The following is a 25,216-nucleotide window of genomic DNA, read 5'->3' as shown; positions in this document are numbered from 1 at the left end:
ATGACTATAAAAAGAGACAAAGAAGGTCACTGTATAATGATAAAGGGATCAATTCAGCAAGAAGATATAATAATTATAATTATCTGCGCACCCAACATCAAAGCTCCCAAGTATATGAAGCAAACATGGATAGATTTAAACAGAGATATAGACTGCAATAAGTAGTAGGGCACTTTAACATCCTATTCTCAGAAATGGACAGATGAACAAAGAAACAGCAGAGGTAAATTGCACACTAGACCAACTAGGCCTGACATTTGCAGAACGTTTCACCCAATTGCTGCAGAATACACATTCTTTTCATCAGCACATGGAGGATTCTCCTGAATAGACTCTCTCTTAAGCCACAAAACAAATATCAAAAAAGTAAAAATTCTATCAAGTATTTTTGTGACCACAATGGAATAAAACCAGAAATCAATAACAAGAGGAACCTAGGAAAATACACAAGCACATGGAAATTAAGTAACACACTTCTGAGCAACCAATGGATCAGTGAGGAAATTGAGAAGAAAACTTCAAAATGTCTTGAAACAAATGGAAATGGAAACACAACATACCAAAATCTATGGGGTACAATAAAAGCAGTACTAAAAGGGAAGTTTATGGCAATAAACATCTATATCAAAAAAGGAAAAAAGCTTCAAAAAACTTCAAGTAAACAACCTAACAAGGCATCTCAAGGAACTAGGAAAGCAAGAAAAAATCAAACTGAAAATTAGAAGAAAATAAATAATAAAGATCAGAGGAGAACTTGGAAAGCAAGAAAAAAACAAACTGCAAATTAGTAGAAGAAAAGAAATAATTAAGATCAGAGAAAAATAAGTGAAATTGAGACTAATAAAGATCAACAAATAAAAAGTTGGTTTTTATCTATGATGTTGGATTATATCAAATACTTTTTATGCATCTATTGAGATCATATGGTTTTTCATTTTTAATGTTAAATCATCCCTGTACTATTAAAATAAACACTTGGACATAATGTTTATTTTTTAATATACTGTTGAATTCTATTTGTTAAAATATTGTTTCAAACTTTTGCATCAAATTTTTTTTTTTTTTTTTTTTTTTTTGAGACTGAGTTTTGTTCTTGTTACCCAGGCTGGAGTGCAATGGCGCGATCTCAGCTCACCGCAACCTCCGCCTCCTGGGTTCAGGCAATTCTCCTGCCTCAGCCTCCTGAGTAGCTGGGATTACAGGCACGCACCACTATGCCCTGCTAATTTTTTGTACTTTTAGTAGAGATGGGGTTTCACCATGTTGACCAGGATGGTCTCGATCTCTTGACCTCGTGATCCACCCGCCTCGGCCTCCCAAAGTGCTGGGATTACAGGCTTGAGCCACCGCACCCGGCCAATGTTTTTAAAGATTATTGGTCTGTAGTTTTCTTTTCCTATAATGTCCTTGTCTGTTTTGGTATCAGGATAATCCTGATACCAAATATATATTTGGTATATTAGAAGTATCAACTGTACCATAAGAAACATTATAGATGAAGTTTTTTAGAAGTCTCTTCTTGCAGAAAATATGTGCATATAATTAAATACTGTGCTATGAATACCACAAATCAATTATAAAAATGTAAATTCAGAAAAGTGAGTGAAATGATATGAACGGGTAATTTATCAAAGAGGAAAACTGAGTGGCCAATAAGCAGCTTGTGTAACTGCCCTATAATCTGTAGGGAGCCCCACATGTTAGGTGCCAGAATGTAAGCAACCAGCCCCACATCCCACCCTTGGGTACCCCAAGTTCAGTGGTGACAAAGAAATGAGAAAAAGACAGATTAAGAATACATGTAGTGGGACCAGGGAGCCAGTGCGTAAAGGAGAGTGCAAAGTCCCCGAGCTCTGATCTTCCACAGTATTTATTGGTTACAATCACTTTGATCTATAGGGCAGGTGGTAGAGTGATGGTAGGGAGAGGGTGACGTGGTGGTGGGGTGAATCAGCGAGCCAGAACTGATGTGTCATTCTAAAGATTGCTTACAGTGGCAGTTTGGGGGTTTCACAAAACAAGAACATGTGGTTATCTTCAGCCTATTATCTATGTGCAGCTGGTGGAACGGGAACCTTACAAGGAGCCTACAAATCTGGTTACATCTTAGTGCTATGAAGGGGTTTTACATTCTTGAGCACAATGTTTATGGTAACAGAGCCTAGGTCACCCTGCACCAGAACATGAGGCATGGAGAAGTTTGCCTCCCTAGTGGCCTCCCTTAGTTTGCTGCGGTTTGTTGTTCCCAGTTTATGTGTTACTAATAACCAATTTATGTAGGCACTCTGTAAGTCCTTTCTCCTTTGCTGCTTCCCCCAACATAATCAGGAAAAAACAAAATACAATGAGATTCCATTATGTACCTGTGATAGAAAAAAAATAAGGCTGAAAATTTGAAGTGTTTATAAGGATATGGGGACCAAGAAGAGGAAATAGTATGTGTGCACATGGTGAGTGAAGCCTGTAGCAGCATGAATTATGCTTTTGCAAGGAATTCTTTATGATTGCAGTTTAAGCATAAGGTAGGAAGTGAGGAAAAAGGGGTTAAAGAAGCTGACAGATTATGCAGGGCTTTGTTTGAATGCTGTGATGTTTGTGTTTTCTGTAGAAGGAAATGGTAAGATATAGAAGGATTTCCAGGAGGGAAGCAGAAATGTCAGGTTTGGATTGTACAAAGATTGTTCTGGAAGCAAAGTGGAGAATGTTCAGAAGGAGGTAGCTGAAGACAATAGTTAGGATGCCGATTCAGTGTCTCACAGAGACTATGAGGGCGTGATAAAGGCAGTAGCCATAGGGATGGAGAGAAGACGTAAATAGATGCCACTAAAGAGGAAGAATCAGCAGAACTTTGTCATGGACAAGGAATGAAGGGTAAGAAACTGGGGCAGTAATGGAAGTTTCAGGATTAGCCAACAGGGCAAATGATGCAGCTCACTGGAAAAGTTTCCTGCTTGGGAAAGTAAAGTTGCAACAGACCAAAGTGATGAATTCAGAGGTACCTTTTGGGATCTTATAGTCAGTTGTTTCTGTGGGTCTGAAGCTCAGTAGGAAGGTCTAGGCAGGAGATTTAGTTTTAGCAGTCATTGGTGTATTAATGGCTAGTAAACACTGTCCATGGATAACATCACCTATAAGGATAAATGCGGGAAATAAAAGAGAGCTAAGAACAGAATCCCAGGGCTCAACATCTGGGAGATGGGTGAAGGGGCTGGGTAAAATCTGAAAAAGGGGCTGAAAAGGAATAAGACTGATAGAGGCAAAACAATGGACTTCAAGAAACAAAGGGAAGAGTTTCCAAAAAGAGGACACATCTGGCAGAGGCCAATACTGAGGAGACATGAAGACATAGACTAACGGTTGACACTCAGTTTCTTGATTGTAAAGGGCACTGGTCATGTGGGTCTCTAGTAGAGGTAGGTGGTTGTGGGTTGAGAAGTAAATAAGAGGTAATTTTAATTAGTGACATAGCCTTCTCCAAAAGCTAGGTTGTGATGGCAGTAGGAATTGTAAGTTGAAGGACTGTTTTATTTTTTCTTTTTTTAAGGTGATAGCCCCTCAAGATATGTACCTTTTTGGGGGAAATAGGTAGTCCAGAGGGAGAAGTTGGTGTTAAAGGAGAAAGGAAGGACAGTGAGGGGACCAAGTTGCTGAAGCATCAGGAGGAGGTGGTGACCAGAGGGCTTCACTGCAGATGCAAGAAGGGGCCTCTTCCATGGAAATGGGGTGGGCTACAGAGAAAAGGTGGGCTCAGCTATAGGTGAGCCTGTTTCTAAGTGGGAAGTGGGGACATGTACTTCTCTCTGACGGCCATGTTTTCTTAGTAAGATAATTTTCCAAGTAAGAGAATAAAGATATGGGACAGGGATTTGAACATTGTTGAAGGATAGCAGAAGTTACTGACTTGGCTTATGAAGATGACAACTTGCTGTCAATCAGCAAAGGCCCAGGTGTGGTTGGAGACCACTAATTTTTTGGTAGCAGCAATCTGTAAGTGTGTGTGTGTGTGTGTGTGCATGCACACACACGCATTTGCTAGCAGTGCTCAACCACGATGGTGTTTACAGAATTTAAGCAGTCTGAATGTTTAGGTCAAATCTATTTTGAGATTTTACTAGTTGAGTGAGGCAGAAGGACAAGGATTAATATTTATGGAGTGGCCTTGGACATGGGAATTAATCTCTCTAAACCTCAGTTTCTCTATAAAATGGGACTAAAAATACTACCTAACTGAGTTGTTTTAAGAATTAAAAGAGATAATACAGCGTTCCTCACGTTTTTTTTAATGTGATCCTCAATAAGAAATGCGTAGAAGTATTTTAACAAGAAATATGTATGTTATTGTAGAATTATAAGAGTTACTGTGAGTCCGCAATGCCTTCACCAAAATACATGGGAACTTATGTATTTCCAAATTCAGAATTTTAGGAAAGGAAATTTTAGAACACATATTATATAACACTCTGTCAGGGATTACAGAAGTATCAAAAATGAAACATCAAACTTTTCACAGAAAAACATATATTCACATAAACTATGAACAAAGACTGTAAATAGCTTCACCTTAGTTTTGGACCAGATTTTTTTGGGTTTTTTTTGGAGCTTTTTGGACTTTGGAACTGCGGAAAAGAAATTGTGGAGAATTATATAGAGAGATAGGTAGATAGATAATATAAACATAGACATAGATATACATATAGAGATATTAGATACATAGTGTTTTTCAGTGCCTGGCATATAAATAGTATTGTTATTATTAGTACAGATCTATTTTATTTTTAAGTTGGGGGTCCTCACCTACCAAAGTAATTTTTGACCTACTAATAAGTTGTGACTCACAATCTGAAAAATGATGATATATAATGATATATAAATGATTAGCTTGATCCCTGGATCGTGCATAGTAAGCTCTCAACACAAGTTAAAAGGTGAAAAGCGCCATTTTATGTTTCTATAACGTTTTTACCTTTCAAAAATCTTTTAATTACATAGTTGCTGTTTATCTTCAGTCACTTTATCAGAAATGAAGTAAATGATTTGTCTCTTGATCTACTTTTGAGACTTCATGTTTCAATGATTTTATCTTGAACAGTAGGAAATTTAAATTATTTTAATTCACAGCTTCCTGTGACTTTTATACCTTGACACCTAAAGTACTTTTTAGGTTTTCTTTATTTTATATGAAATAGATTATTTTATTGCACAGATAAAGAAATAGAACTAAAAACTCAAGCCATTTGTCTGAGGTTACAAAATGTACTATTTCTGTGTAGAACTTGCCCAATAGTATATACAGTTTAAGAATAACTCTCAAGCACTTTGTTATTCACTTCTCAAAGTGAGTCGAAGACACTCCTATCTGAATGCCCCTTATAATCTTTGTGTTTTATTTTGTAGTTCTCTTGGAGATGTTAAAATAGCTGAAGTGAACGTCAAGGGTTTGTTCATAAAGCTCGTTAACTCTTCCCTTGACAAAGAAATGGCAATTGGAGATCATATTCTCCAGCAAAATGTGAATGGACAAACAATTTCTTTGTACCAATTCCTTCCAAATATTGTAATGCAGGCCAATTCCACAGTAACCGTGAGTATAAGAGTATAAATACTGTACATTAGAATTGTACACGACAAACTTGTTGACACTGTCGGCCTGTGGCTCAGCACTGTCTCAGTATCACTTGATCTGGATCTGAATATAAGATGTGATTTTGTTGTTGTTGGTTAGTTACACCACGCTGCCCATCTTCTGGATGTAAATTAATACCCATAGTAAAATTTCCACAACTGTCTTCAATTTTGTATACAACATTTTGTTTTTATAATTTAACTATTAAAATGAAATTCCGTATTTCCTGAAACCAAGTAAACAGAGACTTGAAAAGACAAACGAAGAGATTATTTGCTTAGAGAACAGATAATTGGCTGATGCAGGAGGGTTCCTCTCTTTCTCGTTTTTTCCTTTAAGCCCTGTAGAGTAGCTGTTTGATGTTACATAGCTTAACATTGTATATGATAAAGTCATTATATTTTAAAACCTCATCTGTTTAGAAAGATTATATCAGAGTAACCCTATGACATTTACAAAATTGTATTGGACTCCAGTGGTATTTGTCATTAACAATTTTATTACAGGTGTGGGCAGCAGCATCTGAAGCAAAGCATCAACCTCCATCAGATTTTCTTTGGAAAGAACAAGACAAGTTTAGAGCAAGTCCTGATTGTATAACAATCCTGTGTGAACCAAATGGTCAAGTTAGTTTCTGGTTCTTAACAGTCTTTTTATTTCTTAAATATTGTGTTTATTAAGCATATCTGTATTTTTTATCTTTATTTTGTACAATGTGTCTAAGTGCATAAATGTCAGTAAAATTGACTTTATGCCTAAAAGATTATTTTATTTTATTGTCAATTTCTTACAAATTTACTTAATTTTTTATTTCAATAGTTTTGGGGGAACATGTGGTGTTTGGTTACATGGATAACCATGTAGTCAGGTGGGAGAGCGCTCATTAGTTCTTAAGTGGTGATATTCCATATTATGTATATACCACATTTTCTTTATCCACTTGTTGCTTGATGAGCATTTGGGCTGGTTTTTCACTGAATGGATAGTTCTCCTTATGTTCCCCATTCTTTTACCTCACTCAATTACTTTTTCATCCTTAAAAGCTTGAATAGAACCATCACTAAATGCCACAACACATTAGGCAAGTCAACAGCATTCTCAATGTCAAAGGGCCCAAGAGCTACTTACAATTTAGCAAAAGTAATTTTGATATCTCATATTTCTAGGAAGGATCTTCAACTTTCAAAGTCAAGGGAAGATTTTATTTGTGATATTTAACCTGAAGAGTGGGATAAGGAAGGTACTCCATACAGGTCTTTTCTATTTATTTTTTCATTTCTCAAATATTTATTGAGATTCTTCTCTATTTTAGAGCTATGCTAAGTACTGGGAATATAACAGATTAAGATATAGTATCTGCACTCAAAAAACTAATATTCTAATGAAAGAGCTTACAGTATTAATTTGAAAGGAGTATACTTTACTCCCTACAAAATTAAGGGTTTTAGCAATAGCTTTGTGTAATTTGTTCCCAGTACTTGACAACTTTATATTTTCATTCAGCCTTTCTTTTGGTATAATATTAGCATAAATATATACCCATGGATGCACCATTAAGATTCAAAGGTATTCCTTTTTACAACAACAAAAAAGTTAACCATTTTTCAAAATGGTTTTTAGATCATTTTTACATACTTGTCTTTTTCTTATCCCCAGTCCAACTTAGTATGCCATATAACTACTAACCCACAAAATATGTTAAGCATAATCTATCTCTGAGTTTCTTTTTTGCTGCATTTTAATCTATGTTGAGATGGACTTTCCCTTTAAAATAGACTTGGCTAATTTCTTTTTCTTTTTCTTTTTCTTTTTTTTTTTTTTTTGAGGCAGAGTCTCACACTGTCTCCCAGACTGGAGTGCAATGCCAGGATCTTGGCTCACTGCAACCTGTGTCTCCTGGGTTCACATACTTCTCCAGCCTTAGCCTCTGACTAGCTGGGATTATAGGTGCACACCACCATATCTGGCTAATTTTTTTGTATTTTTAGTAGAGACGGGATTTCACCCTGTTAGCCAGACTGGTCTCAAACTCCTGACCTCATGATCCTCCCACTTCTGCCACCCAAAGTGCTGGAATTACGGACATGAGCTACCGCCCCCAGCCAGGGCTAATTTCTCAAGAGTCTTTTTGTGGGAACAGTTGTTAGATGGAAAGAGCACCCATTAGATGTAACTTAGCAGGCTTCACCCACTCAGCTTTAGATCTCCTTATGGGCTCGAACTGAATTCTATAATACTTCTCTGATGGAGAAAATAAGGCTACACAATCTAAGTTATTTACTTAGATTAATTTTAACTGATGGGGAAAATATGACTAAGTTATTTACTTAGATTAATTTTCACTGATGGTGGCAAATAAGGATATACAATCTGAGTTATTTACTCAGCCTCATAAGAGATCATTAGCAAAACCCAGTTCAGGATTAAGGCATTCTTGTCTCAGAACTTTCTTCATAGTTATCCACTCTGCAAACTGGTTTGTGGTTTCTACTTTGTATGTGTGTTGCTCTAGGCACTGAGTGTCAAACCAGACAGACCAGATCCCTGAGCTCCTGGAATGCAGATTTTAATAAATTTTCGTTCCTTGCAACTGAATTAGGCTTTATACTTAGACTATTCCTTTTACCTAGTGATTTGAATAACTTTGCACATACAGAATCAGACCATTTCTGTGGGGTGATGTAAGCACAAATAACTGTGCCTGCTTCTGAAAGACTGAACCTGGTTGATTGAGCCATATGGAAAATATTTAAATATATTTTGTATCTGTCAGACATGGTACTAGAAAAAAGAACATAAGTATTTCACACTCCTTGTCCTCAAGAAACTCAGAGTCTACTAGTAGAAATTGTTATGTAATAATAAATAATTGCAATACAGTGAAACAATGCTTTAATAAAGTACATGCAGCCCAGGTCAGAAATATCAACTCTGTAAAGGAGAGCATGAGAAAAAGCATTGAGAGGAAGAGCCATGTGTTGGGAGTCTGTAGAGGAGAGGAGTTAGCCCACCTCACCTGAACCACAGTGATCTTACCCCTTTTCACCTCTTGGACTCTCCTCTTTCCATGCTTCTCCAAGCACTCTGCTCTAGCCACACTGGCCTCCTCAAACTACTTTTACTTTCCAGTGCTTGACTGCTCCTTCACACCACAGGGCCTTTGTGCATGCTCTTGCCTCTCCATAGACTCTCTTCCCTGAGTTTTTACCTGTTAAATCCTACCTGCCCATCAGAACTCACTTTAAGCCTTTTTTTTCCTGAGTCACATCTCATTGGAAATTCTACCCCATTGTAAAGCCATATGCATTATTTAATTCAACCAGAAAATATTTTCCTTAAATAGGCAGAAATGTGTCTTTAAGTCAGTTTGAAATCCTGACTTAAAGAAATATGAAGAGTTCTTTTTCTAATAAATTCGTTTTCATTCTCACTTTAATAGCACTGGATATTACTATCTGCAACCCCCAGGTAAATTTTCCTTAAAAAGACAGGTTACTGCCTTTCCACAGACATGCTGAAAAACAGACCTAAAGTATCATCATGACCCTGGAATTGCTTTCTATTTATATAATTTGTACGTAGGAAATAATCCATATCTTGTGGAAAAAAGTCACAGAGCCTGTAATCCACTGTCTAACATAATAGCCAGCTATACAGATCAGAATAGACCCTGTTTCTGGACTTGAATAATATTGTAAGATGGGGCAAAGAGAAGTTATATTATGGGTCTTTTTTTTTTTTTCCTTGAGACAGAGTTTCAGTCTGTTGCCAGGCTGGAGTGCAGTGGCACGATCTCAGCTCACTGCAACCTCTGACTCCCTGGTTCTAGTGATTCTCCTGCCTCAGCCTCCTGAGTAGCTGGGATTACAGGAACATATCACCACGCCAAGCTAATTTTTGTACTTTAAGTAGAGATGGGGTCTCACCATGTTGGCCAGGATGGTCTCGATCTCTGGACCTCATGATCCACCTGCCTCGGCCTCCCAAAGTGCTGAGATTACAGGCGTGAGCCACTGCACCTGGCCTGGGTCATTTTTAAAAAGAAGCCTAAAATAAAGTATCTCTTATACTACTTTTTGAGCCATCTTGTCACTAACATGGCAATGGTTAACATTCAGTACAGCTACAAATCTTATGGCTTAATATAAAGGTGGCTTTTAGTTTTGCTTTGCCATGTGTTAACTATATAATAGTTATTCTACTTTCTCATCTGTAAAGTAAGAGATTGTATAATATAATCACTAAGATCCCATGAGTCTATGGACCTTTAAAGCAGGGATAGATTTTCTTTTACCAGTCACATTGTTGTCCCATTGGGATTTGGAGCCTCTAAATTACATGTGAAATAATTAACAAGTGTCTTATGTTTATCGATGCCTGGTACTTTCCCAATGTATTGTTTTGAATTAGAGATCCAGATGTGGAACAGACCAGTCCTATACAGTAGGAACTCATTGAAGGACTGTTTATATATGCCTTATTTCATTTGATTCTCAGAAATGTTTGAGGATTTTACAAAGGAAAAAAAATGGGGCTTGGAAAGTTAAATGGCTTGTTCAAGGTCACATGACAAGTAACATGATCGAACTAAAAGAAAACCGTATCTTCTAGCTCCCAATAATTTTTCCGTTGTACTAAAAATAGTTTGCAAGTTTCACATGGCCAACATTCTAGAGCTGAGGCTAAATTTTATCACATTATCATCATTAGTGAGTATTTTTAAGTTCCTACAATACGGGGAAAAATAAAATACTGCCTTGTCTAGGAAAGGCACACATCTCATTAAGGGAGATCATACCAAAAAGATCATGAACGTATTTTCAAAATATAATATGTTTGAGCTACTAAAAGGGAGGATACCTAACTAATATGAAAATAAACTTTTTTAAAAAGAATTCATCTTTCTCTGCTGGAAGCTTAGCCTAGCTGAACTTGCCTTGTGTTGTCTTTATGTTATTTGTCAAGCCAAGCAGAGGGGTGTTCAGTGGTTACAGCGTAAAGTCCAAACCTCTACTTTGGTAAACTAAAAACAGATCACTAGAACAAGTAGAATGTTAGAACACTTTTTCCATGTTGAATAGAAATAGCTGTTAGTCTCTCTACAGGATTTTCCTGAAGAATTTTGGCACATGTATGTTGTGCACCTGTCACATATTCAGGAAATCCCAACAAACTCCAGCTTTAGTGCTCATGGGTCTCCTTAATACTCCCACCTAGGATTCTAGCCTGGAGAACGTGTTTTCTGGTCCATGTCTCTAGTTCTACTGCCCGTTTTACCATCTCAAATAAGACACACACACACACACACACACACACACAGTGTCTTAAATGTTTAAAATCTTAACTTACTAATATTACCATTACTTTTTGCACAGTTCTTTACAGTTATAAAATTCAGTAGCTGGATGAATTTTACAATACCTTAGTAAAGCAATTCCCACTACTGCCCTCTCAGTTTTACATAGAAAGTAACTTACCTATCTGAGGTTATGCTGCTTATAATTTTCAGAACGGAAAACTAAGGCCAAGATGTCTTACAATATCTTCATCATGTAGTTCGCTAAGCCACACACATAGGTAAATCACATAATATAGTTCTTTTTTTTTTTTTTGAGATGGAGTCTTGCTCTGTCACTAGGCTGGAGTGCAGTGATGTGATCTCGGCTCACTGCAACCTCCATCTCTTGGGTTCAAGTGATTTTCCTGCCTTAGCCTCCCGAGTAGCTGGGACTACAGATGTGTGCTGCCATGCCCAGCTAATTTTTGAATTTTTAGTAGAGATGGGATTTCACTATGTTGGCCAGGAAAGTCTCAATCTCTTGGCCTTATGATCCACCCACCTTGGCCTCCCAAAGTGCTGGGATTACAGGTGTGAGCCACTGAGCCCAGCCCATTTTAAAAATTCTGTTGGACCGTATCTCACACTGTAAACAAAAAACAACTCAAAATGGATAAGAGACCTAAATGTAATACCTGAAACCATAATCCTGCTAGGAAAGAACACTGGGGAAGAGCTCCTTGATGTAGTCCATTGCAGTGATTTCTTGGTCTCACACCAAATCTCAGGCTACAAAACCAAAAATAAATAAAAGGGAGTATGGAGTATGTCACACTAAAAAGTTTCTACACAGCAAAGGAAACAATCAAGAAAATAAAATAGCAACCTACCAACTAGGAAAAACGTTTGCAAACCACATATCTGAGAAGAAGCTAGTATTCAAAATGTATAAGGAACTTCTACAACTCTATGGCAGAAAAATAACCTGATTTAGAAAACAGGCAAAAGACCCGAACAGACATTTCTCCAAAGACATTAGAAAAAGGGCCAACAGATCTATTAAAAGGTGCTCAACTTCACTAAGCATCAGATAAATGCAAATTAAAATCACTGTGAGTTATCACTTCACACTTCATAAGGATGGTATTCCAAAAAGACAGAGATATAGTTACAAGTGTGAAAGTATGGAGAAAAAAGAACCCCAGTACATGGTTGGCAGAAATGTAGATTGGTGAAGCCTTTATGGAAAACAATATGGAAATCCCTAAAGAAAGTGAAAGTAGAGCTGCCATACAACCCAGTAATCCCTCTTCTGGGTACATAACCAAAAAAGATGAAATCACCACCTTGGAAAGGTATCTGCACACCCATCTTCATTGCATTATTCATAATAGCCAAGATACGGAAACAACCTAAGTGTCTGCCAACAGAAAAATGGATAAAGAAAATGTAGATATACACGATGGAATATTATTCAGCCTTAAAAAAGAACATGGAGGGACCTGGAGGACATTATATTGAGTAAAATAAGTCAGACACAAAAAGAAAAATGTTGCATGATCTCACTTATATGGGGAATTTTTAAAAGGTCAAATATTCAGAGAAAGAGAATAAAACTGGTTCACAGGCTGGGAGCAGGTGAGAAAATGGAGTGGGTTAAAGGATACAAAGTAGCAGAGATTTGTAGGATGAGGAAGTCTAGGGATCTAGTCTACAGCATGAGGACTATAGTTAACAAAATTTTATCATATTGGGGATTTATGTTAAGTAGATTTTGTTAAGTAGCTCTTGTCATAAAAGAGTAACTATGTAAGACAGTAAATATCTTAATTTGTTCCACCACAGTAACCATTTTACTATCTATGTGTATCTCATAACAGCATGTTGTAAACCTCAAATACACACAGTCGACATTAATAAATCATTTTCATTAGGCCATTGCCTGGTACACCCCTATACACTGGAAGCAAGCATGGGAGAAATTAGAGACTGACATTGAATTTAACAGATGTTCAGTACTATCTCCAACATTCCAAAGGCACAAGTTTCAGTGGGCAGCGTCTACAACTACAATAACTAAAGAAAAAGGAGTTCAACCTAAGAACCACATTTCAAATTATCAGGTGGAACAAGCTCAAGTTTTTCTTAAGAGGTAAATGTTGTTTGGTTTGTTTGTTTGAATGGGTCCTTCCCACAACTGGTAACTGAGCATGTGGGAATGACTAGATGACAAATGGATGTGTGATATATAAATTAATAGTGATTTTTGGCAACTAATATTTTGGATAGGACTCAGGAAAAGCAGAAAAACAGAATGAGCAGGCAAATACTCATGGGGCAATGAAGGCTGGTGATCTTCACTAGCACAGTGATCTTTCACTAGCTGGTGATCTTTCACCTTCACTAGCTGGTGATCTTCACTAGGTAGTACTGAGACCTCTCTGGCCATTTCACTTTTCACAGGCACTGTTATTAAGAGGCAAGGCTGCTGCAGAGAGGTGAAGAGGTGAGGTATCCCCAAATCTTTAGTAGTGCTTAGGTGGAGGGAGAGGTGTACCATCCAGGAATTTTATCTTGGATCAAGAGCTGGCTGTGGACAGAGGTGCAGAATATCTTATTCATTTGTAGGCAAATGCTTCTGAAGTAATAATAAAAGTTCTTCCCACAAAGTCTAAAAAGTCATATTCTCTTGGTCTTGAAATATGCTTTCACTTTAATTGTGCCTTCAACACTAACGCCACAGCATAAAATGGCTTTTGAGTTCCATTTAGGCTTTTTTCTTTTACAGAGAGAAGGAAATCCCACCAACTGTTTTCCCCAATCGCAGCCCTTGGTGCCAGAATCCCTATGCCTCTGCACATCCTTACTGTCCTCTGATTGAACCACACAATACATGCATCACTGGAGGCAGCTTGGATAGACAGCCCAGGTCTCGGTCAACCAGACCTAATCGAGCCCCAGGTCAGTTAAAAGAGTACTTGTGCCAGTGGAGAGTAAGGAGTGTGTGTGTGTGTGTGTGTGTGTGTGTGTGTATGTGTGTGTGCATGCGCACATGTGTGCACGTGTTAACTAGTGGGTTAAGTGATTAAAATTTGCTAAGTGTTAAAGACGATTCATATTCTCAAGAATAGCTGGCACTTAAAGCAAGTATTGTCAACCATTCACTTACATTTCCCCTAGCACAGTGTCTTCCACTGTGTCTTCCACTGTGCTAGATAAATACCTATTCTTGATAAATATCTGTTGAATGAATCGATGAATCAAAAGAACAGTGTGGCCAGCAAGAGTACGTATGATTCTTGAAGTTCAACGAAAAATACTTTTTGTTTTTTCATCAGGCAGCAAAAATTGGTCTTACAAGTTACGGTGTATTGAAAAAATTCCATCTTTTCCAAACTTTCTCTATTGGAAGTTTCTTAAGTCCTCTAAATAAAGCTTTTAGAGTTAGTATGATTAACACAGGATTTGTGAATAGATTTTAGGAAGTCCATGTACTTGCTACATTTGGCACAAAATTGTGTGGTGTCTGTATGATTTTTTCTGGGGAGAGAGTCCATGAAGTTCATCAGATGTCTACAAGTATTTGACAAGAACTGGAGTAGAAGAACATAAAGCCAAGAAGGAACCAGACCCTCAACTATTGGAGAAAGCCTGTTTAATACACCAGCAATATCCCGGTGAAGTTGTCATGACTCACCAACTTTGATTTAGGAAAGAAGAGCTTACTAAAAAGAAAAAGAAAAAAAAAAATGAAATCTTAAGCAGAATCCCAATATATAAAATGCATAAAAATAGATCCGCCCAAGGTGAAGAGGATGTAGCAATTTCCACTGCTCATGACCCCCTTATTCTTCCTTTTCTCTTTGCCTATGATCTTTAAGACACCACAAAATCACAAGGTTCTCCATAAAACAGTATGACAACCATCGTGTTATTTTGTGAGCACATCATTGGGAAATAGCACCCCCAAAACAGTACCTTTCAGAAGTGGAATGATGAAAATTTTGTAAATTACTGAAAATATTTCTTTTTTATAAAATTGTGTACTATGTAGCTCTGTGCCTGAGTTTCCTCATTTGTAAAAATATGGGTCTGAAATTGAAGGCCTCTGTCAGCAATAAACTCTGTGCATGTGTGTGAGCTTTAGATATAGATACATTAGATAGATGTAACGACTTTTGTCCTTTATAATCTTTAGTACTTTATGACTTAAATTTGAAGCTCTCAAGAAGTACATTAATTTGTTTTTTTAATGACAGCCTTCGCTATTTTACTTATTCAGAACAACTTATTTTCCAAAGAAATTTGATTTCAAATTTTTTGAGGCACTTTTCTATAATATAATGGTGGCAACTCATCTTGATTATTCAGTGACATTTGCTATTCAACACAAAACACTTCACTGTATGTGTATATTTTGTAGTAGTAATTCAAAGATAGTTGCTTTGATGCCTCTATAATCTTTGTACATCGTTACATAACTTTTTAATTTTCCATTCACTAAATTTTCAGTATGAACAGATATACATCATAATTGTATGATTTTTTTTTTGATTTCTACAGCAAAACATGGCCCCAAAGAAAAAGATGTTATGAATGATTGGTTGCTGATTGATTGAATCAAGTGATCTCTGAATTACCAGTTCATCTCCTTGAAAGGATATGTAACATGATTCTTCAAGGGAAGGTTACATGGTTTATTAATTACTCAGTATCTCTTTAATTTGCCTGCTACTGGAATATTTGCTACCATTAGCACGCACTCAATAGCTGGCAAAGAAAAAAAAACAGACAAAACAAAAAATAATTGTACTTGGAAGCTGTTCAATTCTGCTCCATATACCCTACATTAATAAATAGGCTAGTTTGCTGAGTTACAGAGGAATCTTCGATAGAAAGAAATCTATCTTCTATCTGAAAATTGTTGCCTTGTTTTAAATTGTGTCTTTCAAACATGCTACAGAGGAGCCTAGAGACTAACAAATAGGATAATTTTAAAGAAACATCTACACGTCATACGTCCAATTTATGCTAAACACATTTTGTTTTTAAAAACATGTTAAAATACAGAAGGCATAATGTTAAAAGCACCCATATATTAATCATGCAGAATGAATGCATGTTAACATTTGTTGTATTGTTTCACATTACCACAAGGAAAAATTCATAAATTTAAGTTTCCTTTGATTGTCTTTGCAGTTCTGATATGATATTGGAATAAATCAATCATTTTGGATCTCATTTTATGCTTTGTTTACATGCATATGGATCCACATATACATATATTTAAAATAACTTGTGTGTTTTTAAGTTACATAAATGGCATCATGCTAAATGTCCCTGCTCTTTTTGACTTAGTATAATTTAGGAGATTTAACTATAGTAATATAGAGAGATCTAATTCAGTCACTTTAACTACTGTGTAGTATTTCATTATACAAATTTACTGTATCTTGTTTATTCCTCTATTAATGTTTTGCTCTTCAACAATGTAGATGAAAAAATGGTTTTAAATTTTTTTACTTTTCTTTTTTGCTTTTAAAAAATTTACCAAGTCTTTGAATGCATCCAAGAAAATGTTATATCTATACCAACGATTATCATTGTGCATGTCTACTTGTACATACATACAAAGATTCCTTTGGGGTTCACACCTAAACTTTTTAAATCTTCTAAAATTCATACAGGTATTTGTTCAGTTGTATGGTACCTGTATCTTCAACTTTATTAGATTTTGCTAAATTGCTCTAGGAAGAGTTTTACTAATTTATACTCCCACCAACATAATAAAACATTTCACATTCCCTTTATTCTCACCTAACTTTATATTGCCAGGATCTTAAATTGTGTGCCAATCTGATGAATATTAACTAGTAATTCATTATCCTAATGTGAAGTTCCTCTTTAATAGTGGGGTTGTGCATCTTTTCATATGTTAAAAAAAGGAAAAATTTCCATATCTCATAATGATAAATTTATGTGTTTATAATTATTAATTTTGTGCGGGTATCCATTCCCTCAAGCACTTATCTGCTGAGCTACAAACAATCCACTTACACCCTTCAATTAGTTTGAAATGTATAATTAAGTTATTATTGACTATAGTCACCCTATTGTACTATCAAATAGTAGGTCTTATTCATTCATTTTTTTTTTTTGCGTCCATTAATCATGCTTACCTCCCTCCTTCTCAGCCCCAACTACCCTTCCCAGTCTCTGGTAACCATCCTTCTACTCTCTATGTCCATGAGTTCAACTGTTTTAATTTTTAAATCCTACCAATAAGTGAGAACACTGTGTGTTTATATTTATTTCTGATAGTTTTTCCAATTTGCTTTTTGTATATGTCTTTAATACATTTGAATTTGTTTTCATGTAGGATATGAAATAGTGATCTCAGACTTTTTCCATATAGTAAATCATTTGTCTCAAAACCAAACAGAGGTGCATCCATCATGTGCCCACTGATTTCTAGTACCACCTCCCTCCTATGCTTGGGCCTGGCTCTGAGCTCTCCAGAGTGTTCTATTGATCTATTGCTGTGCCAATAACACTCTTCCCATTGTTATTGGTATGTAATCATTCTTTTGCTCTCTTCTTGCTCTTCTCTTTTAGTGTCATTTGGCTTTTCTAAAACATTTTATTCCTCTTTACAAGAATCATTTTCATCAAGTTTCACATAAAAAAAATCTTGTTGGTAGTTTGATTAAAATAGTAAGAATTTTAAAGATGTTGAGAGAAAGTTGATACCTTTATGATATTGAGTCATCGTATATGAAACTAATTGTCAATTTATTCAGATTTATTTCATGGCTTTCATTGATACTTTGTCATTTTTTTCCATAAAATTCTTGTAATCTTTTGTTAGATTTCTCACCCAGGCAAGTATATTGATTTGTTGTTACTGTTGCTTCTGCTTTTGAAAATGCTATCTCTTTCTATAACACTTTTTTCACTTTTTTAAAGAAGAGGAAAATTATCTACATATATTGCTCTTGTTTCAACAAACTTCCTGAACTTTTTAGTTTTAACAACTTGTAGTCTCATGGGTGATTTTTTGTCGTTTGTTTTTGAGACAGAGCCTCACTCTCTCACCCTGGCTGGATTGCAGTGGCATAGTATTGGCTCACTGCAACCTCCACTTCTCTGGTTCAAGAAATTCTCATGCCTCAGCCTCCTGAGTAGCTGAAATTACAAATGTGTGCCACCACACCCAGCTAATTTTTGTATTTCTAGTAGAGTCAGGGCTTCGTCATATTGGCCAGCTGGTCTCAAATTCCTGACCTTAAGTGATCTGTCCTTCTTGGCCTTCCAAAGTGCTGGGATTACAGGTGTGAGCCACCATGCCTGGCCACATGGGTTGTTTTTTCCTCCTCTGTATTGTACAAATGTGTACAAATGATATCCTTTCTTTCCAATGCTTACGTATTTATATCAAGTTCTTGTATTATTGCATTGGCAATAATGTGAAATACTTCGAATGAGAATGGCCAACTTTGTTTTATTGATATTTTTAATTGGAATGTATCTAAAGTGATGTCATTTAGTAGAAGATTTGCTGAAAGTCATCACTGATGACTTTCATTTTGCTAAGAATTTGTTCCTATGGGAATTAGCAGAAATTTGGGGGAATGTTCTGAAATCTACAATGTATGGAGTTAGGAATTTTATTCAATATAATGCAAATCAAATGCACAGGGCCTCTAGCTAACTTTGTAGCTATGAATTATTAGAGGATTAAATATAATGTGACACTCATCCTGCCCCTCAGTGTTCACAACAAGCTAAAATGCCAGAAACCACTCGTGGGCAGTTAAATATTTCTGATGATTTGGTAGTCATGAGTAGAGGTTTCATTAAAGCCCCTTCCCCATAAAATAAACCAAAAACTTGTGAGTAGATTCTCCTTAAGAATCCTTTCAACTGGCCCCAAGAGGGATTACCTTTGGCCCCTCATGCTATGCACTACCAAAGCTCTTGCCATAATTGCCCTCTTTGTCTCTTTCAGAAGAGTTCTCACTCCCATAGCTTCAGGAGTCACCACACTTTCTACCAAAAGCCTGTTAAGGTATCCTCCCCCTGTCCTAAGAGGAATCTGATAGCAGATGTCAAGAGAAAACATTTTTCAGTTCCTTATAAACTCCACTATTATTTCAACTTCACAAATAAGAATTTAGTAACTGGTGGAGCTAGAAAATATTCCCCCTTTGAACCTTTTCTTAATATTATAAAATACAACAAGAACAAAAAAGACACACCTCTACCCACTTCCTCAAGTGAAAAATATTAGTATGTTGTCATATTTGCATTAATTATTTTTAAAATAAGCATTACATGTCAAACAAAAGTCTCCTAGATTTCTTTCCCTAGTCCTGGTCCTATTCCCCTCCTTCATTCCCTGAAGCAATATCCATGAACTAGGGATATTTTTCTTTTTGCTTTTGTCTTGTTTGTTTTTTGTTGCTTAATTCAAATCTAACTTCAAATTCAAAAATTTTTCCACTATCAACTGTTGAAGCTCAAAAAAACTCATCTGTAACTAATATATATTCCAAACCTACATAACCAAAGCAAACATTACAAAAGACAATACTGATTTTTCTGAGTATGGTAGATTCTGATATTTCCTGCTCTATTCTTTTTTATTTCATTTTAAAATGCTTCTCATGACCTCCTAAATTTATTTCCTAACCAATAGAGAAGGCAGGATTTGCTGTTTAAGAAATATTGCATTAGAAATATTTATGAAAAGACAATAGCAATAGACAAGGCTCAGGGGAGATAGCATTGGAACTAAGGTATTGAAGGTTGAATAGGAGTTACTCAGATTGAAAGGAGGGTGGACAAAGCATTCTGAGTAAAAGAAACAGTATATATTAAAATCACAAGGAGGTAAGAATAAACTTTAGGTTCAGTGAACAGTGAGAAATTGTATCCAACTGAAATATAAGTAGAAATTGAGGCATTAGTCCAGCAGATTTGGTAAGGACTAGATGTTAGAGGTATTTGTAGACCACCATGTTAGTGTTTCAACTGTTTTATGAAAATACTGATGAGGCACCAATTGGATTTTAAACAGGTGTCTCATATAGTTAGATCTGTGTTTGAAAGAGAACTTTAAAAGCAAAAGTGAAAAATGAAATGGAGTAGGAAAGAGTCCAAACGGTTTGTCTCCAGCCCAACATTTTATTCTGAACTTCCGATTTATGAGGCTAATTATTTATAATCTCTAGTTGGATGCCCTACAAGTATCTCATTCTCAGAATGTTCATAACAATTCATCATTGTCTTTCCTTCAAAGTGTGTCATTCCACTGATTTTCCTTATATAAGTGAATGCCATTCAGAAACCCCAGGTATCCTGACGGTCTTTCTCTACTCCCTTTCCTTCCTCATGTCCCAAGTATAATCAATCTTGTTTATGTATCCTAAACATTTCTTATCTTACTTAAAAATCTTCATTTTCTCCCCATTATCCTCATGGTGAAGTTCAATCCCATAAAGTTGTTTAAGTATCTTTGAGCCTGGGCTGGCCTGTCTCATCACACATTCGCCTTCTTGCATTCTATGCTTTAGCCATTTTGAAGTTCTTTCAGTTCTTCAAACACACCCTGACTACTTCTAGGCCTTCACACATTCTCTCACCCCTCCTCTTCTGATGGATAATGCTTATTCATTCTTAATGTTTCTACCTATATGTCACTACCTCCAAAGAACCCATCTCTGGTTCCCACTAAGTGACTTTTTGCTCCTGATATGTGTTAATATACTGTTCAAAAAAAGCATTTATTGCACTGTATTGTAAATTCTCTTTATCTCTGATGAGTGTTAAATTGCTTTTATTCTGGTCATCTTTTTGTCACTTGCACCAAACTCAATGCATGACACATAGGAGTTAATACATGTATACTGAAGGACAGACTGAAAAAAAGACACTGACGATTTTTAAATGGCATCTCATAGAGTTAGACTTGTATTTTAATGAGAATTTTTGAAGCAATATTAAAAATAAAGTGGAATACAAATATCCCAAAATCTAGGGGAAAAAAAAGCAGTAAGGAAGCAAAGGACAAGGAAAGAAAGGATCAACAAACAAAGATTACAGAGTAAGACTGAGCACAAGTAATCTAGTAGAGTTGTAATTTGAATCCCAAGAGGAGATGATGGAGAGGTTCAGACAGAAACAATATTTAAATAAATCATGGCAAAAATTCTCAAAAACTGATACAAAGACATCAAGCCACAGGATCAAGAAAAATCATAAATCCCAAGCAGCATAAATACAAAGGAAAAAACACATCTATATACCTCATAATAAAACTTCAGAAAACCGAATAATGGAAGTCATAAGGGAATGATAGCCTCAATGTGCTAACAGAACTTCTAATCCTGAGTTCTATATTAGGGAAAAATATACTTGAAAGGATGAAGATAAAATAAAGACATTATCTGACAAAAACTAGAAGGATTCATTAGTGGCAAATCCACACTAAGGAAATACTAATGGCAATACTTCAAATAGAAAGAAAATTATCCCATATGAATGCACAGAGCTACAGGAAGAAGTAAAAAATGGAAACAATCAAAACATGGATAAACATAAATGAATATTTACTATACAAAATAATACTGATGTTGTCTTACAGAGTTTTTAATTTATATAGAATTTAAGTACATGACAGCTGTATAAGTATATCCATCCTAGGGAGGGATACCTTAACAACGCACCACAAACTTGATGTCTTAAAACAATAGAAATTTATTCTTTCACAATACTGAGGCAGAAATCTAAAAGCAAGGTATTGGCAAAGCCATGCTCACTTTGAAAACTTTAGAAGATGATCTTTCCTTGCATCTTTCTAGTCTCTAGTCATTGCCGGCATTCCTTGACATTCCCTGGCTTATAGATGCATTGCTGTAATCTCTGCCTCCGTCTTCATATGGCCTTACCTCCTGTGTGTGTGTCCAATTTCTCCAGTCATTGGGTTAGTCCACCACGACCTCATCTTGACTTTATACCCTATGTCTAAATAAGGTCATGTTCACAGGTCACAAGGGTTAGGACTTCAACATATCTTTTAGGGAAACAATTCAATCCATTACGACATAATAGGACAAAAGTTGAGAGAGGACTAAATGGAGTTAAAGTACTCCAAATTTTCTTTTTTGTCCAATAAGTTGTAAAAATAACAACCTTTATTAGACTTTAATAAATAAAAAATACATGTCGTAATATAAAATGGACAACAAAAGAATAGTGTAAGAATGTCAGCCAGGCACAGTGGCTCATGCCTGTAATCCCAGCACTTTGGGAGGCCAAGGCAGGTGAATCACCTGAGGTCAGGAGTTCAAGACCAGCCTGGCCAACATGGTGAAACCCTATCTCTACTAAAAATACAAAAATTAGCTGGGTATGGTGGTGCACACCTGCAATCCCAGCTACTCAGGAGACTGAGGCAGGATAATTGCTTGGACCTGGAAGACAGAGGTTGCAGTAAGCCAAGATTGCACCATTGCACTTCAGCTTGGGCAACAAGGGCAAAACTCTGTCTCAAAAAAACACAAAAGTCATATGTCATAATTTCATTATCATTTGGTTAAAAATATATAATTTCCAATGTAATATCTTCTTTGATACAACATATATTTGGGGATAATATATCACCAAAAAATTGGGTTTATTTCAGGAATGCAAGGCTGGTTTGAACTTTGAAAATTAATTGAGTTTAATCAACTTAACAGAATAAAGAGGAAAATTATATAGTCATCTCAATAGTAAAAGCATTTGGTAAAATATTCACTCCATACCCATGAGAGGAGAACCATAAAATATTAGGACTAGAAAGAATTTACTTAACCTGACAAATGATATTTGCAAAACTCCTAAAGCAAACGATGTCATATTTAACAGTGAAGTAGATGAAGTGGTCAAAGTTTCTTCCTTGATATCCTGAGCAAGACAAGAATTCTCTTTATAATGACTTGTATTCAACATTGTACTAGAAGTCTGCATGAAATAATACAAGAAAATGAATATACACATACTAATTACCCCATAAACCAGCAATTACATTCCCAATAATGTTCAGAGTGAATGTATTTGTAGTAGCCAAGAACTAGAAACAATCCAAGTGTTCATCAAGTATTTAATGGACAAATAAGTTAAAATGTGTTCCTACAATCCATAGGCAATGAAAATGAATGAATTACTGCTGCATGCAATAATATCAGTGAATCTCATAATCATACTATTGAACAAGAAATGTCAGACAAGAAGAAATGTATATTGGATGATTTTGTGTACATAAAATTCAAAAACACACAATATTGAACCATGGTGTCAGAGGTCAGAAAAATAGTTATCTCTAGAAGAAGTAAGGAGTAATATTTAGAGGGTACCAAAAATGCTTCTAGAATACTGATGTGTTCCATTTCTTGATCCAAGTGGTATTTACAAGTATGTTTTACTGGTTTTACCATGCTGTAAATTATAATTTGTGAACTTTCCTTCACATATATTGTACTTAAATAAATTTTATTTTTAAAAACTTAATGAGAAATAAAAATTGGAAAGGGAAGAAAGCATGGTTCCATTAATGAGCATGGATAGCTTATACATTGACAAGAAAGGACAAAGAAAATCTAAAAAAAAATACATTGATGAACTCAAAATGAACATTAACATGAAGCTTATTTAGTATAAGAGAAAAACAATCTTAACCATTAATAAGCTTAAACCCATCATTATGTTGCAGTGTGTTGGGAATTAATTTTAATATAGTTTGTCATAGCTCAGTCATTTCCAGAAATACCTCATAGCAGAGAAAGCTAATTGCAGTCCTTAAAATATTCTTCCTATATACACAAATTTGCAGGTCCACGGAAATCTAGACACATGGTCTCTGCTGCAAAATAGTAGGATTATGTGTCAACATCCTGTACAATGTAATGTGAACAGAAATCATGTCTACAACATCTGGATCATACCCAGGGAGTGGGTGCTCCCCTGTGACTTCTCTATAGCATGACCATAGGGGCTAGAGCTGCCATATTTCAACTGAGAGATGACGCCATGGGCTGAGGATGGAAGAGCCACCCAAATTGCCTTATATTGGCACAGCTCTAGATTGTTAAATGAAAGAAATAATTTTGTTAATGCCATTCTTAGGTTGGATTTTTGTGTCTGAGCCAGATGGCCCATTTTAAGATTTAGTTTCCCTTAATAGGCTACTGGTTAAAAAGAAAACAAAAATCACAGCCCGAACAGACATTTTAAAGACAATTAGGTGAATTTGAATACAGAGTGAATATTAGACATTGAGTCATTGCTCTTTTCTTAGGTGTGTTAATTGTGTTGTGGTTATATTTGTTGTTCTTAGGAGATTCATACTGAGATCTTACTCTCTAATGGTCTGGTGATGTAGGCATATATGACAGATGTAAGATATGTGGCCAGGCATGGTGGCTCACACCTGTAATCCCAGCACTTTGGGAGGCCAAGGTGGGTGCATCACCTAAGGTCAGGAGTTAGAGACCAGCCTGGCCAACATGGTGAAACTCCATCTCTACTAAAAATACAAAATTAGCCAAGTATGGTGGCACCTGCCTGTAATCCCAGCTACTCAAGAGACGGAGGCACAAGAATTGCTTGAACCCAGGATGTGGAGGTTGTAGTGAGCCAAGATCGCGCCATTGCACTCCTGAGCAACAACAGCCAAACTCTATCTCAATAAATAAATAAATAAATAAGATAATGCAAATATGGCAAAAATATTAATGATTGAATCTGGGTGATAGGTATACAAATTTGGTTGTATTATTCATTGACATTTTCTTTACGTTTGAATTTTTCACAGTAAAAAATTGAAATAGTAAAATAAACAAGACAGATATTTTTGATGGAATGTAGTAAGTACCAGGAGCTGTTAGAGCACAAAAGCTAGGCCCTGAGCACAGCACAAAGGAGTCGTCAGAATGAAGGCTAACAGCCCTTTAACACAGCAGGTGGATTTGCATTGTGTTGCCATTATTCATTCTATACCTAGAGAGAATGTGCTTTCTTCTTGCTCAGATTAGCTTGCAGATTGTCAACAACTTTGTCAGTCTTCTTCTGTAATTCAGCTTAAATGACAGAAACTAGTCTGAAGATAGTATTTTGCATTGTTTTGAGTTGATATTGTGAGCATGTTCGATTTAACACACTTCATTTTCTCTTGGTTGAATGTACTTTGCCTGTCTTTTGTGATCCATCTCGTACACTGCAGTGGAATTCATCTTAATTGTGGACTCTGCACCTGCTACTGTCTTCTATGCAAA

At 36.0% G+C, this 25,216-nt stretch overlaps 1 protein-coding gene across 5 annotated transcripts in view; it reads left to right on the top strand.

Annotated features, from left to right (window-relative positions):
- Positions 1-25,216, top strand: part of LMNTD1 (lamin tail domain containing 1) — a 137,556-nt gene that overhangs the window by 102,437 nt on the left and 9,903 nt on the right. For 4 of the 5 annotated variants that reach the window (XM_064376732.1, XM_064376733.1, XM_064376731.1 and 1 more), the window contains 4 exons: positions 5,395-5,581; positions 6,130-6,249; positions 12,836-13,053; positions 13,690-13,862. In XM_064376732.1, coding sequence (XP_064232802.1) covers positions 5,395-5,581; positions 6,130-6,249; positions 12,836-13,053; positions 13,690-13,862 — 698 coding nt within the window. The remainder of the gene's footprint in view (positions 1-5,394; positions 5,582-6,129; positions 6,250-12,835; positions 13,054-13,689; positions 13,863-25,216) is intronic. The other variant, XM_012457120.2, reaches the window with a different exon arrangement.

The sequence above is a fragment of the Aotus nancymaae genome, unplaced genomic scaffold (genome assembly GCF_030222135.1).
Source record: "Aotus nancymaae isolate 86718 unplaced genomic scaffold, 86718_ANA_hifiasm-v0.15.2.pri h1tg000016l, whole genome shotgun sequence".
Classification (NCBI taxonomy): Eukaryota; Metazoa; Chordata; class Mammalia; order Primates; family Aotidae; genus Aotus; species Aotus nancymaae.
Note: the sequence above shows the minus strand (reverse complement) of the source record. Positions and strands in the feature narration are given on the sequence as shown.